Here is a 15,335-nt window from a genome sequence, read left to right as displayed (position 1 = left end):
TTATATATTAAAAAAAGGCTCATCACCAGTAATCCTAAACTGTGATTTCAGAATTGTAATATTCAGTACTGGTAATTATTACAATTTTCAGTGGGAATAAAGGTTGTTTTTTTTAACTCTAAAATCATAAATTTCCGAGTTTTGAATTTGATACCATGATATTTTTGCTCAAAGTTATCATACTGTGGGAAACTGATATAATTAAACCGACCCACAGGCACGCCACTGTATTGTAAATGACCATCTACAGTGAATAAAATAAGTATTTTAACACCCTGCTATTTTGCAAGTTCTCCCAATTAGAAATCATAGAGGATTCTGGAATTCGTCGTAAGTGCATGTCCACTGTGAGAGAGATAATCTAGAAAGAAAAATCCAGAAATCACAATGCATGTTTTTTTAACAATTTATTTGTGTGATACAGGTGCAAATAAGTAACTGAACACCTGTCTATCAACTAGAATTCGGACGCTGAAAGACCTGTTAGTCCGCCAATTAAAAGTCCACCTCCACTCCATGTGTTATCCTGAATCAGATGCACTTGTTTGAGGTCGATGGCAACATAAAGACAACTTATAACATGCTCAAGACCAAAGAGCTGTCCAAAGACACCAGATTCAAAATTGTTCACCTCCACAAGGCTGGAAAGGACTATGGAGCAATTGCCAAGCAGCTTGGTGAAAAAAGGTCCATTGTTGGAGTAATCATTAAAAATGGAAGAAGCTAAACCTGACGGTCAATCTCAATCGGAGAAGAGCCCCATTGAAGATATCACCTCGTGGGGTCTCAATGATCCTAAGAAAAGTGATCAGCCCAGAACTACACGACAGGAGTTGGTCAATGACCTGAAAAGAGCTGGGACCACCAAGGTTACTGTTGGTAATACACTAGACGTCTGTGTTTGAAATCATGCATGGCACGGAAGGTTCCCCTGCTTAAACCAGCACATGTCAAGGCACGTCTTAAGTTTGCCTATGACCATTTGGATGATGCAGAGGAGTCATGGGAGCAAGTTTTGTGGTCAGATGAGAGTAAAATAGAACTTTTTGGTTATAATTCCACCTAACCTTGTTTGGAGGAAAAAGAATGATGAGTACTATCTTAAGAACTTCATCCTTACTGTGAAGCATGGTGGTGGTAGCATCATGCTTTGGGGGTGTATTTCTGCGCATGGGACAGGACAAGTGCACTGTATTAAAGAGAGGATGACTAGGGCCCTGTATTGTGAGATTTTGGGGAACAACCTCCTTCCTTCAGTCAAAGCATTGAAGATGGGTTGTGCCTGGGTCTTCCAACATGACAATGACCCGAAGCACACAGCCAGGAAAACCAAGGAGTGGCTCCGTTAGAAGCATAACAAGGTTCTAGCGTGGCCTAGCCAGTCTCCAGACATAAACGCAATAAAAAACCTCAGTCGTTCTCAGAAACTGTCCATAAACCTGACTGATGGGTGGGCAAAGATCCCTCCTGCAGTGTGTGCAAACCTGGTGAAAAACTACAGGAAACGTTTGACTTCAGTAATTGCAAAGAAATGCTACTGTACCAAATATTAACATTGGTTTGCTCAGGTGTTCAAATACTTATTTGCAGCTGTATCACATAAATAAATCGTTAAAAAAAATAATAAATCGTGATTTCTGGATTTTTTTCTTTTTAGATTCTCTCTCTCACAGTGGACATGCACCTACGATGAAAAACTTCAGACCCCTCCATGATTTCAAAGTGGGAGAACTTGCAAAATAGTAGTGTGTTCAAATACTTATTTTCTTCACTGTACATCGCAATGAATTATTGTTACAAAAACAAAGGGGAAGTCGCCACCTCCTAAATTCCATTATATGAGTGAAAACCTTTTGTTAGGAGCTTAACAACTGAGTCAAAATAGACTTGATTTCCATTTTACTACTATTTGTGCTGCAGTCTCACCAGGGAAAAGAGGTCGTTCTGAAGACTGAGGCGGTCCACTGGCTGCAAGCTGAGGTCTCGGATACCGGGTAGCAGGCTCTGTAGCATGGGTGAGCTATACTGGATGCGGTAGAAGCCCACCGTGCCAGGATTGATCTGAGGACCAAGCAGCTGGTCAGAGCTGGCTGACCGGAGCAGTTTGAAAGGGTGGACACCATTTTTCCTTGCTCACCTTGACCCACTGGTCGGGGGTGACGCCTTGCACGGTGACAGTGGTCTCTGGTTTGTCCAGTAAAACCTGGAGTTTACTGCAGGTGGGATCCTTGCTGGTACAGATGCTTATAGGTACCATCCAGTATGGACAATCCTCGCCTGTGAAAGCCAGTGTCGCACATCATTAGTAAAAACGTTCACAATATTAGCTCTGGTTATTTTTTTTTTTAATGAGCACATAAAAAAGCTTTTATTTCTATATACAGTGGTACCTCTACTTAAGAACATATGTACATACCCAATTTTCAGGTTAGGACCCGCATCAACGGGAAAATACTGACTCGTGTTAAGAAAAAGAAATTTCAGGATACAAAAGGCAAAAATACAGTAGGGCTGGTACTCGCAGCTCCCAGAGTTCACTGAACGTAATATACTTATAGTTGCTCTGCCATTGGCTATTGCCTAACATTCCTGGCATCCAATTGGGGAAGAGGGACCTCTACTGTATGTGCGTATCCCGGCGCCCTCTTTATTCGTCCTCGTCTTACGACGGCTTTACATGAGTATTAACTTTTATTCTTTATTCTTGGTTTTTTACATCATGCACAACTTAGATTTTATGTTTAGTGTGCAATACCCTAATTGTAACATCTATTTGTTACATGTTTTGGTGCATTTGTACGCGTTATGAGAGATTTATGTCTGAATTTTGGGGGGCTTTGAACGGATTAGGGCATTCACATGGAAAACGCGTCTCTCTTTACTGAATTTTCTAGGGCATTTACATGGAAAACGTGTCTACTTACCGAATTTTCAAGTTAAGAAACTACTTCCAGAACCAATTAATTTCATAAGGAGAGGTACAGTTATACACAAATTGGGAACGCATTGGGAACACCAAACATTGCAATGCTTAGGAATTTTGTCATTCAAACGTTATGAAGCTTGTGCATTACTAAATGGTTGGAAATTGCAAGATTTTGCACTTTCCTGGTTTATTTGAACCTCTAAATTGACTGTTCCAACTTACACAAACTTTTTTTTTGTAAAAATAACTTGCCATTATGTGGTCCGCTAGCGCAGAACTTCTTCTGAGAGATCTTGAGGATCCGGTCATCGCCGTGCTTTGCACATGAACGAAAACAACAAGTGAATTTATCAGAGTATTTTTATTCATTACATACCTTTAAATGTTGAATAATCACATACCTGTTCCTGTTCCACTACAATAATGGGGAATCCCATTTGTTTGGTCCACGAACCCATCACAGTGGCGATAGGTTTCCCGCTGGCCTGCTCCAGACAGTGCCATAGGTCCTCTGGGGAACAAACAAACATTGAATTTTTTTTTGTACAATAAATTAGAGACCGACCGATATGGGTTTTCTCAAGACCGATACCGTCTAGTTAGTTAGGGGGGCCGATAACCGATTTTTGGAGCAGATATTCATTTGCAGTAAAAGTGTAAAAATTAACATTAAAAAAATGGAATAATGCAAACACTGAACTTCATTGAAAGGCCAAAAGCATGTTTAATTAATCACACAAATAGAAAATAGCTGCAGAAGTGCCTGAATTTACTAGACTCAGAAACATCTCGTATGAAGTTGAATAAAAGGTTCAATAAATAGCTTTCTGAATTTTTTTTCACAGAAACGAAAGCCCTGATGACCTCGTCTAAGTATCGTTGAGCAAGATACTAAAACCCACGTTGCTCATGGTCTAATCGAGTGTGTGGCAGTCAATGGCAGTAAAAATGATCACGCTGTGCCAGCCATCCCAGTTGAAATGGATTTGATGTCTTCGATTGTCAATGGCAGTAAATGAGAAGGAGCATTCTGTTTGTTAAAGTTTCCATAACATTGACATTAACTTCTATTAGCCGATTTATGGTACTTCCTTTTGAATCTAATATACCCTACTTTAGTTACCATATGGTTAGATTAAGAATTTTAGTGTTTAAAAACAAAATGATTACGTCCCTTTAGTTTTATGTGCTATCTTTAGACCATCCGGAGGGAGGCCTCCAGGTCTCACTCAATTTCTTCTTCTTTTTGGTTAGGACACAAAAAAAAATTGTTACTCCTTCGTTATTCATGGACAGGTCAGAATATAATTTGGTATGTAGGTTCTAGGGATGTATACGCATCTACCCTTGTGGCCAAATTTTTTGTCTCAGCGCTGATTCATCAGATTAATTAATTGGGCTCTTTTTGTCACCTGGAGGTTCTGAGCAGAGCCAGTACAGGGGATGTACGCTCTTTGAGTGCACTCATGCCCCGGGCTGATGAGCCGGGTGAGCCGGGGTGTCGTAGTCTATTTTGAGCTTGTTACGGTAAACTTAATTGAGAGTAACAAATATAAAATTGGAAGAATGCACGGCTTGCCTCTTATTTGAAAAATTGTGGGAGCGAGGGGTGCAAGCGCATCAGAGACTGGGCAACGTCACGGTTCACTGTACTTGGGAAACGAGTCCATACAAGTGAAACCTTGTTGAGCCATGTGCTGTTTTATAGAGGATAAAGTGCCTGTGACAAAAAAAAAAAAAAGGCATGCTTATTTCATATTACACGTGGTATTTTATGCTCCAGAATGAAATGGACTGCTTAGATGTGATTAGAAGCGATCCATATATTTATCCAATTTTTTTAATCCCACGTCATGAAAATAAGCGATTTCCGGCTCAAGTCTCAGGTTGAGGAAGAAGGCGAATATGACGTCAGCTGAGTAACCATCTCACAATACAGCCATAACTATGGCATGCAGAAGGACTGCGGATTCTACTACGGATCAGCTGATTTTGCTGAATATTTTTTTATTTTTGGTGTCACGCCAGCCCAATGTGCTGCAGGTTTTTGTTGCTACACCAGGGAGAGTGGTGTGAGGCTTTTTGGATTTCCAAAAGATCCATGTTCAACGCGATTGGCAAAACAAGTACTCCGACAACCGAGGAACCATTGGACGGAAAAGGAAGTGAGTAAGCTCCGTGTTTTATATTATGTTGAATACTGGGAACATGGCAAACGTTTAAATAAAGAGCTGGCTTGCATTTTGTGGGTGACAATACTCCCTTGTCCATTGAGAAGGCCACACAGGCGACAACCGGCAGCTTGTTGCACACCATGGTCGCCGGCCGTTAAAGGCGTGCCCGTCCACTGAGCGCTTTCCTCGGCTTGGACCCAAGCAGCCCGGCTTTAGTCTCCGGTTGTCGATTGTGTAGACTTCCATCCCCCTTGGTTCTCTTTGCGTACCCGAGAATGCGCTATTTTAAGTTAGTGAGAGAGGGAAACACTTCTACAAGCCTACGTTCTTTGTTAATGTTAATATCTACAGAGGCAACGGCTGTATGTATCATCTTTTGTGTTGTTGTTGTGTTTCCACTCGCGATCGGACACTTAAATCCAGTTGTGCAGTGGTTTCAACGATGTGCTAATGCTAGCGAACGAATGCTAACCATTTGTTATTACTGTTATTAACAGCTGATCATCGCTGATTTACGTTGATGCAAACCTGTTTGTTATTGGGGACGAAATTGATTTGTTTCATTTCTATTCTTAGTTTCACTCTTCAAGTGATGGTTGAATAAAGTCAGCAAATTATACCAACGTCTTCTGCATCGTCATTTGGGAGTTTAGCTTGCTGTATAGCCAGGACAGGACGTCTTTAGGAATCGTTAAAGGGATCATTAAGGCTTTTTCATTGTGATGTCGAGGCCTCGAAACACTCTGAACCGGTTCCGAATTGGAATCGGATTTCAATTCCCATCCCTAGTTATAACTATACAATTTATTTAGCAATTGGGGAAAAACACTTAGATAAAAACATTATTCTATAAAAATATTGGAGTAGAGAGATTAAAATACAGTAATAACATTTTGCTGCTGTCTGTCACATTTTCCTCGTTCTGAAACTTCCCTCTCACTGGGCTGAATTCTAAATCAGCTGAAATTGTTACTCGGCCAATGTCACCGCGCAGCTGGGACGCTAGAGTAATAAAAGACAAATTTTTCATCATCTGCGCTTTGCCAAATTGTTGTATACAGTCAAATCGCCTCAAAATATAATTTTAATTCACATAATAATGCTATTTAAGACTTTTTTTCCCATCACAGGCACTTTAAAAAATGTGGCACATGTCATACTATTTACCTGTTGAGGCATTTTTGTGCTGGAACTTCAACAAATAGGCGTTCATTCCTTTCCTGAAGTCCTACAGAGAAGCAGGGATGTTTTTTAACAAAAAGATGCACAAAAATGACAAGGTGAACACTTTCAAAACTGCGGAACCACCTCATCTCCAATGTAGTTGTGCAACATTCGTATGACTGATGCCCCTTTGCTGTAGGAGATGGCGTCAAAGATTTCGTCCACTTCAGATGGATGGCCAACTTTCACCTGATGAGGAAGAGAAAAGGAACCAGGCTTTAAACATGGGGAAGTAGACTCACGCTGTCATTCAACCAGATGGATTCCCACCTCGATCGGATGGCTACTGTCCAGAGCATCTAAGTCCAGGGCACGTGTGTAGTCAGCGGACACAAACTGCGTCCAGATGTCGTACTCTGGGAAGCAGTAGTCAACGCACAAATACTCGATCCACGAGGCAAAGCCCTCATTGAGCCACAAGTGTGTCCACCATTCCTACAAGCACACGTACTTTAAGTTAGTAACCTTTGAAGACATTCTCCATCTTTGAGGAGATATCTCTCTGTTACCATAGTGACCAAGTTACCGAACCACTGGTGGGCGAGTTCATGACCCACCACCAGCGCCACCCACTGCCTGGAAGATGCGCATGAGTTCTTTGGGTCAATAAGCAGGGCTGTCTCCCTGCAAAAATAAACAATTTGGTAAAACGTGTTTTCGATGCAGGCATTTTTTTTATTGAACCATTTTAAGTTAGTATAAATGTAATGTATGAATTTGCCTCATTTTATCATATACAACATTACACCGCCGAACCTTCCCCCAGTATTTTTGGAAAGGTGTCTTAAATTACAAATATGACAGCAACGTCAATGCCAAACAATAGTTTTGGATTGAATGTATCTAATTCAATTAACCGCGAACATATCGCATTATGTCAATCAAGGTCCCTTGAACCAAATCATTTAAAAAAAAATAAATAAATAAATAAATAAAACATCATCTGATCTCTATTCTAGGGCTGTCAAAATTATCGCATTAACGGCCGGTAATTAATTTTTTAAATTAATCACGTTAAAATATTTGACCTAATTAACGCACATGCCCCGCTCAAACAGATTAAAATGACAGCACAGTGTCATGTCCACTTGTTACTTATGTTTTTTGGTGTTTTGTCGCCCTTTTTTGTCGCCCTCGACTGATTTTATGAGTTTCAGCACCATGAGCATTGTGTAATTATTGACATCAACACTGGCGAGCTACTAGTTTATTTTTTGATTAAAAATTTTACAAATTTTATTCAAACGAAAACATTAAGAGGGGTTTTAATATAAAATTTCTTTAACTTGTGCTAACATTTATCTTTTAAGAACTACAAGTCTTTCTATCCATGGATCGCTTTAACAGAATGTTAATGTTAATGCCATCTTGTTGATTTATTGTTATAATAAACAAATACAGTACTTATGTGCAGTATATTGAATGTATATATCAGTCTTGTGTCTTATCTTTCAATTCCAAAAATAATTTACAGAAAAATATGGCATATTTTAGAGATGGTTTGAATTGTGATTAATTACGATTAATTAATTTTTAAGCTGTGATTACCTCGATTAAAATTTTTAATCATTTGACAGCTCTAATCTATTCACATTTTTTAGTTGGTATTTATGTAGTTTTTTTTAACGGTTTTAAACTGGCATTTACCACTGTATATTGGAATTAAGCAAACAGGTGCTTGAAAAATGAATTGTATTTTAGTGCACAAAGTAACTTACTTTCTTATGTGTGTTTAGATTTAGTTTACCTCACCTGGAGTGTAATAAACTTCTCAAAATTGACTCGTTGCTGGACTGTTGAAAATCTGCCAAACTAGTCAAACTATGCAGATGGTCGATTATATATGACACAGCTGATAACCGAGATTGAGCTAAAAACCTTTTCGATCTTAAAATGGCCCAGCACTACATTACATTTTTTTGTGTTTATATTAGATGAAATTATATTTTGGTCCCGAAAATCCACTACATTACTGGATCTAAACTATGTTTTACATAGAAGGCAAGGCAGTATGTAAGGAGATGATAAATCCTTCATTTCTTTCACCAAATGGAGTTTGACAGCCAGAAAAGTTAGATACCTGTAGGTCACAAGGCCCCAGTTTTCCATGGCACCTGAAGCCAAGGGGATTAAAAAAAAAAAAATAAAAGATTTGAATGTCAATTTTCACAAAAACATTGCACTTGCAGAACATCCTTGAGAAGAACACTCACCAGCTGCAAAGTCAGCAATAGCAATCAAATCAATCTTAGGCAAAGGATAAGGAACATTGAAGTAGTCTTTGTAGAAAGGTAACGTCTTTGTTGCTACCTGAACACACACAAAAATATTCAAATTAGGTGTTCACAAAACTTCCATGTGACAAATAGGGCTGGTACAGTAAGTACAAATATTGATAAAGTTTATCTCTCAATGAGAACAAAGCCCGTCTCCACACATATGTACTGGTTATAGTAATAACACAGCTGCAAATACGGGTGCGAATTTCCAAAAGCACGGTCTATGTTGTCAAATAAGCAACGTCGCTGCTATATTAAGCCACTTTTCTATAGCCAAATTTGTCAAAAAAAAAAACAAAAAAAAAAACATCTTTAATTCCCGCAAAGAGGCAGACAACAAGAGTGGAATACTTGTCACTCTGGTTTTTGTCAGAGTATGAGTGTTCAATTAATAACCGAATAAACATGCTTTGGGTAGACAGGAGACCAGATGCAAACCCAAAAACCTCAGAAATGTAAAACGTAAGTGGTAAAAACCTTTCCGAATTTACTTGTTTCTTACTGTATCTTTTCAATTTCAATTCCTGAAGTCCTCAATGAAAGGTCGAGTACCACAAAAATCTGTATTTACTACTTTTTCCATGTTTGTGTTTAAATAAAACATTTTTTTAAAATGTTTTTTTCTTTAAAAAAAAAAAAAAAAAAAAAGGAATAAAAATGAGAAAATAAAACACTCATTTTTCCATTTTTAATTGTCAAATATTCAAGATTTTCACCCTTTTTTGTTTTCATTAAAAAATGTGGTAAATAGAGAATATTTCCTGTCAAGAAGCACTAAAAAAGGATTTTTAGGTGCAAAATGCCTCAATGATTCGTCGATTGAAATAGTAGTCAATTCATTTGCTCATCCATTGGTTGTCAAGTAGTCGATAAATTGTGGCAGCCCTAGTTGGTGGACATTACAGCCCTCTGAATCAAATGTTACCTATGGTTTGACCCATGACAAAGATTAGTTTGACAGCATTATTTTAAGCCCTGATTTACTCAATAAAACACCATGGAAAGATTTGCTTTGTTTAAAAGCTAATATTTTTTTTTCTAAGGATGTCCCAATCACCTATTTTTGCACCCATAGTCTGAGTCACCTGATTTTGAAAATCTGCCGATACAGAGTCCCGATCCAATACCAAAAGTTCCATAAAGTTCCAACTTCCAACCATGTTAGAGTACTGTATTGTTTACAGTACTTCTTCTACAACTTTATCCAAGAATGTTTCGGAGTATAAAATGTATATACCGTATTGGCCCGAAAATATAACGGCCCTGATTATAAGACGACACCCTCTTTTTCAGGACTCAAGTTTAAAAAGACTTTTTGAACAACAAATTAATTTTTATACAGAAAATAATTACAGTACATCTGAAACAAATGATTATAACAATATTTTTGAGAGAAAAAGCATGTTATTTTGCTTCATTCAAATCTTTATATCTGAACATTTAAATATGTAAACTAAAACGCAATCACATTCGTAAATGAATGGCTTCTGGTTTTTGAAATGTAAATAAACCAATCTATTGTGATAAAACAACAAAATTGCAATAACTGCATTAACCGTCAAAGTGAAGTCTAACTGTAACTGTAGTCTTGAAACAAATCTGAATATGGGAAAACATTGCAATAAAATAATGCAAACTGGTTAAACTTGAGAGTAGCTGAGGTCTGTCATGACAGAACATCACTTCAATGTTATCTGGCGCCATCTAGCGTCGTGAATTGGTATAACGTCTAGACCGAGGATATAAGACGACCCCCACTTTTTCAGTCTTATTTCAATGCAAAAAAACACTGTATTATATTTGGGCCAATACGGTACTTTTGTTTTTGCCAATTCCAATTGAATTTCTGGGTTGATTCTGTTACTTTGTCACCCTTAAAAATAACAAAATATTTTTTTTAAAAAAAATTAAAAATCCAATCCTATTCATCAGTTTCCGATTCTCTGAAAAATGGCCCAATCGACCAGACTGACACAATCGGATCGGGGAAATGCCTAGTTTTTTGTTGTTGTTGTCTTTGTAAAGTTGGTACATGTTAAAGAAAAACACATTCTGAGACAAAAAAACAAAAAACAAAACGAAAAAAAAGTTAATTGCAAATTAATGAGCAAATGGAGGACGGAAAATAATAATGAAAGCCATCAACCAGTCAGAAGATGGGCTCACCTCCAGTGCAAAGCGACCTTGCTCCGCCTTCCCCACCGGCGTATAGACTCGTACTAGCACACCGTCAGACGACTGGCTCTCCACAAAGTCGAACTCGCCGATGACAAAAGCCACCAGGTACGTGGACATGATGGGTGTGGTGCCAAATTTGATTTCCACGAGCTCGTCTTCGCTCGGGTAGGGCTGGCGCTCGACAACGTTCTAAGGGGCCGAGCAGAGGAAATGTGGCCGATGATTACGGTAATAGAAAAACAATAGTCACAAAAACATGGGCAGCAGAGTGGATCATGCCACCAAGCATACGTAAGCATACGCTAAGTAAATTGCACAGAGCTCAACAGGAATTTTAAATTGGAGCAAGAAAAAAAGGCACTGAAGGAAATCTAGTAATTAAACAGATTTTATGACTGAGACTTTGGCGTTTCTAATACTGTAACCTGCTTGCCATGATTCTTGGACTACAAGCCGCTACTGTTTTTGTCCTTTTAAACTCTGCAGGTTTAATAAGAAAGCGGCTTATTTATGGATTTTCCAGGCTAACGAGTTCCATGTCTCAGTGTTGCAGTTAGCAGACATTTGATTAATTTTGCTTAGCGGCCTGCACTATCAATGTTGCATCGCTACTTTGGGTGGAGTCAGAATCTTTAACTACAAGCATTAGTGTTCCACTATAAACTACATTGAGTTTCCAAGAGTAACAGCATGAGTCCTGAGCGCATTGTCGAACTCACCCTCAGCTGCGTTGCTAGGATAGCATTCCCAAGGCTACGTTTGTTAGAAGGCGAGTTACTGACAAGACACTACAGAGGAACGATTTAAGGCTAACATTGGGTGGTTACACCTATTTTAAAAGAATTGATGTGCAGTTTGCTACGACATAGTTCTTTGTTGTTAGCGCTGAGAAAGCTAGCCTTTTAGCTAGACTTTTGACCTCAAACACTATTATTGATGACGATTTTGGGTAATTTTTTGTTCCCAGCAAACAAACGGAAAAATAAACGTCCAACAAAACTGCTACAAAAGAGGTGGGTACTGAACATACAGTGGGGAGAACAAGTATTTGATACACTACACCCATTGGCAGTAGAGCTGGAAATCTTTGGGCACCTAACGATTCGATTACGATTACGATTCAGAGGCTCCGATTCGATTATAAAACGATTATTGATGCACCCCACTCCTTTTTTAAAAATTTTTTTTTTATTTTTTTATTTGTTTTGTACATTAGTTCCAAAATTGTTCAAAAATCCTCTCAGGCTAAACCAAACTACTATTTCAATATCAAGTTAACATATAGCAGTAAACAAATATACAAAAATAACAGTAAATAAAAAAAACTCCAGTCCCCATTCTATATCAGCAGCTTTAAACTACTTTCAATTAATTTAATGTTGTGAATCAACCGTTAAAGTTGTTAAAATTGCTCCTGTTATTCCATAATTTCTCTTTTGTCTACTTTCAACATGTAAAAGTTTTAAAACTATTTTAAAGATAGATTCAAGTCAATATTTTACCGATTTAGGAGTATTTTAGATAAAAAGTTAATTAGGTTCACTTGGAAGGTTCGCAACAACAGCCTTGCAGGGAAGTGTACTGCTTTAAGATGGCGGCCGTTACTAACACCCGCATCTAGTTTTTTGTAGATGTGCTGGTAACGATACCGAAGCTATAATGCATCTAGTCCTATATAAATGATATCAACCGTAACATAATGCGGCTTGTAGCAGCTTTTCGGCAGCAGTCAGGTATGTTTTTTTTTTTTTTTTTAATCTCGTGGCATGAGTTGAGCTAGAGCCGTGAGTTGAGCATTGGCGTTACCCGAGGGGCCGGGTAATGAGAAGCATGATGTTTAGCTACTTTCGCTCCGTCCCTAATTGCGTACCGAAGACCGCGCGGCGCGCTGAGTGTGTCGTACTTCTGCTTTACTTGGCATATTTCAATAATCGGAATTTGGATGTTTGTGAATCGTTCTCGAATCTTCCACGGCCGAATCGCGAATAATCTAAGAATCGGAAATTTTGCACACCTCTAATTGGCAGTGTATCAAATACTTGTTCTCCCCACTGTAGGCGGGTCGAGTAGCCAAAAATGGTACACAAATAAGAGTAACGTTACGTCAAAACAACATTACTCAAGTAAAAGTATTTGTCTAAAAAATGGACTCAAGTACAAGTAAAGTATTTGGTGAAAAGAATACTCAAGATTACTCAAGTAATGAGTAACATTGTGAGTAACTGCTTATATTTTTGTTGGATTTTCTTTTTTTTTTTAAACAATGGTATTTTTTCTGAGTACTACGTTATCTATCTATCTGTTGTTATAATGATACTGTACAAAGAACTCATTACATAACCACATTTAGCAAAAGGAATACAAACATTTTTAAATCACCGAATTCCAACGAGAGAAAAAAATTACATAAATGAAGCATTATTCGTCCAAAAAGCATGACTGCCCTCTGATGGAGAAAATAGTTCCTAGTTTGAAGAGTTCTTTAATAATTACTATTTTGAAATTAACCCTTTAACACCTAAGCCTATTTTGGCAGAATTTGCATGCATTTGATGTTGCCTTTATATTTCAAAGAAAAAATTGTTTACAATGGCCAAGTTGGGTCCCTTTTTTTCAGGACACCTTGAGCTTCATGTCCAAACTGTTGTTTTCTTCACTGACCAATTTTCATCCACATTTTGGACCCAAAAAGACAAAAAAATCCCAGAATCTTTTTTCAAAATTTGTAATGTTGACGTCCCACTGACAACCAAACAACCTTGACCAACCGTTTTGAAGCTTGATCATATTTATTCAACTTGTTAGGATAAACATTCAATAGAAAAAAATAAGATTGAATAGTTTTATGTTTGACAATTCAACACAAACAGCAGGTATGGTCATAGGCGTTTTTGGCCTTTACACATACTATGGTCAAAACAGGTTATATGCAGTGCAAAATAGTGAGAAAAAAAATTATATATATCATCTAACACAAAAAGGGTTTGGAGGATATCTCTTTGTGAAGTTAGGTGTTGTACTCATCACCTTATCAAAAGTATATACCTACATGCACTCAAGCTTCTCGAACACACATCTACATAAAAATTGAAAAGATTATAGTAAAAAAAAAAAAAAAATATATATATATATATATATATATATATATATATATATATATATAACATTGAAAAAAAATATTTAAAGAAATATTGACAAGTAAATCAGTTCAATTCAAAATTTTCAGGCATGCGACCCAATAAAGTTTTTTTTTTTTTTTTGCGCACTCAATAAAGCTTGAACAGGTCACGGAGCTGCATCACACACAACGTCACACAGCCTACTCTTTCGTCGTTTGCGCGCTGCCGTCACTTCTATTCGCCGAGACGCCGACTCATGCAAAGAAAAAGACAACAAATACAGCTCATCTTCTTCCTTGAGTTAATGAAATAATGCATTAGCTTGCGCTAAATGTAGTTTTATATTCATTCTGCACGTTTCAAAGTCGCTCGCTCAAACCAACCGGCCGTTGCTTGCGTCGCATGCCTCCCTTTCATTAGTTGGCGCCTCGTTGGGAAATGTATTAAAAATTATCACAATCGGTTCGTCCTTCTTGACATCAGAACGGTTCTTGGGATATATAGTCTTTTGTGCTGCTTTCGGTTTTGAAAAAGGACAAGAAATGATGGAAATATGGAGATAGATACATGGTCCATGCAGCGTTTTAATGCATATTTATGAGTGCAATAAAACTCAAATGACATTATCTTCCGTTTTTCTTGGTCGATTGACTTCAAATAAAAGCTGGTGTGGACATTAACTTACGCACTTTCAAATGAGACCAACCAGCGGCACGTGGGTGATATCTCTGGTTTTCCATGGTCAATCGGAGCCAAATAAAAACTAGGAGAGAGGTTAAAATCTGTGCTTTCGAGTCATGTTGTGGGCAGCGCTCGATATCAAATACTTCGTTTTTTATGGTGCTTTAAAAATACCACATGATTGAACAGGCTGGCGTGAAGATAGAACGGCAAGCTTGCGTCTGATTGGTATTATGGAGTGTGATTATTGTTGCGACGTCTCATTGGTGAAATCGGTAGAGCTACCGAGCTAATACACCAGGCACTTCTCTACTCACTGGCAAAAAAAAAAATTTTAAATCTGAATATGAAGACTAAAGAGGAAAAATGTAACGACTCTTGTGTAGCCCAAAGTAGCGGAGTAAGAGTAGCGTTTTTTTCTTCACAAATCTACTCAAAAAGTAAAAAGCATAGCTTAGTAAAACTACTCTTAGAAGGACATTTTTCTCTTAAAGTTAGTAAAACTACTCTTAGAAGTACATTCTCTAAGTTACTCATGTAAATGTAACGGAGTACACGTAACGCGTTACTACCCACCTCTATTACTGAATGAAACACTATAAAGAAATTGTGTTGTTCTGTAATTTACCACTTATGCTCACGAGGGTCGCAGGGTGCTGAAGCTGCTAGGAGGCACATATCGACAAACTAGCCTTCACGCACACAATCACACGTACTTAGAATTCAGACTGGATAGTTCAATCAACCTAGCTCG

At 37.9% G+C, this 15,335-nt stretch overlaps 1 protein-coding gene across 1 annotated transcript in view; it reads right to left on the bottom strand.

Annotated features, from left to right (window-relative positions):
• Positions 1–15,335, bottom strand: part of npepps (aminopeptidase puromycin sensitive) — a 41,309-nt gene that overhangs the window by 9,008 nt on the left and 16,966 nt on the right. Inside the window, exons 6-16 of the mRNA XM_057844207.1 lie at positions 10,770–10,970; positions 8,538–8,634; positions 8,405–8,438; positions 6,834–6,948; positions 6,595–6,759; positions 6,409–6,513; positions 6,268–6,328; positions 3,328–3,437; positions 3,179–3,242; positions 2,138–2,277; positions 1,927–2,061 (exon numbers count right to left, since the gene is read on the bottom strand). Coding sequence (XP_057700190.1) covers positions 1,927–2,061; positions 2,138–2,277; positions 3,179–3,242; positions 3,328–3,437; positions 6,268–6,328; positions 6,409–6,513; positions 6,595–6,759; positions 6,834–6,948; positions 8,405–8,438; positions 8,538–8,634; positions 10,770–10,970 — 1,227 coding nt within the window. The remainder of the gene's footprint in view (positions 1–1,926; positions 2,062–2,137; positions 2,278–3,178; positions 3,243–3,327; positions 3,438–6,267; positions 6,329–6,408; positions 6,514–6,594; positions 6,760–6,833; positions 6,949–8,404; positions 8,439–8,537; positions 8,635–10,769; positions 10,971–15,335) is intronic.

This window comes from Corythoichthys intestinalis, chromosome 8 (assembly GCF_030265065.1).
Source record: "Corythoichthys intestinalis isolate RoL2023-P3 chromosome 8, ASM3026506v1, whole genome shotgun sequence".
Taxonomy (NCBI): Eukaryota; Metazoa; Chordata; class Actinopteri; order Syngnathiformes; family Syngnathidae; genus Corythoichthys; species Corythoichthys intestinalis.
Note: the sequence above shows the minus strand (reverse complement) of the source record. Positions and strands in the feature narration are given on the sequence as shown.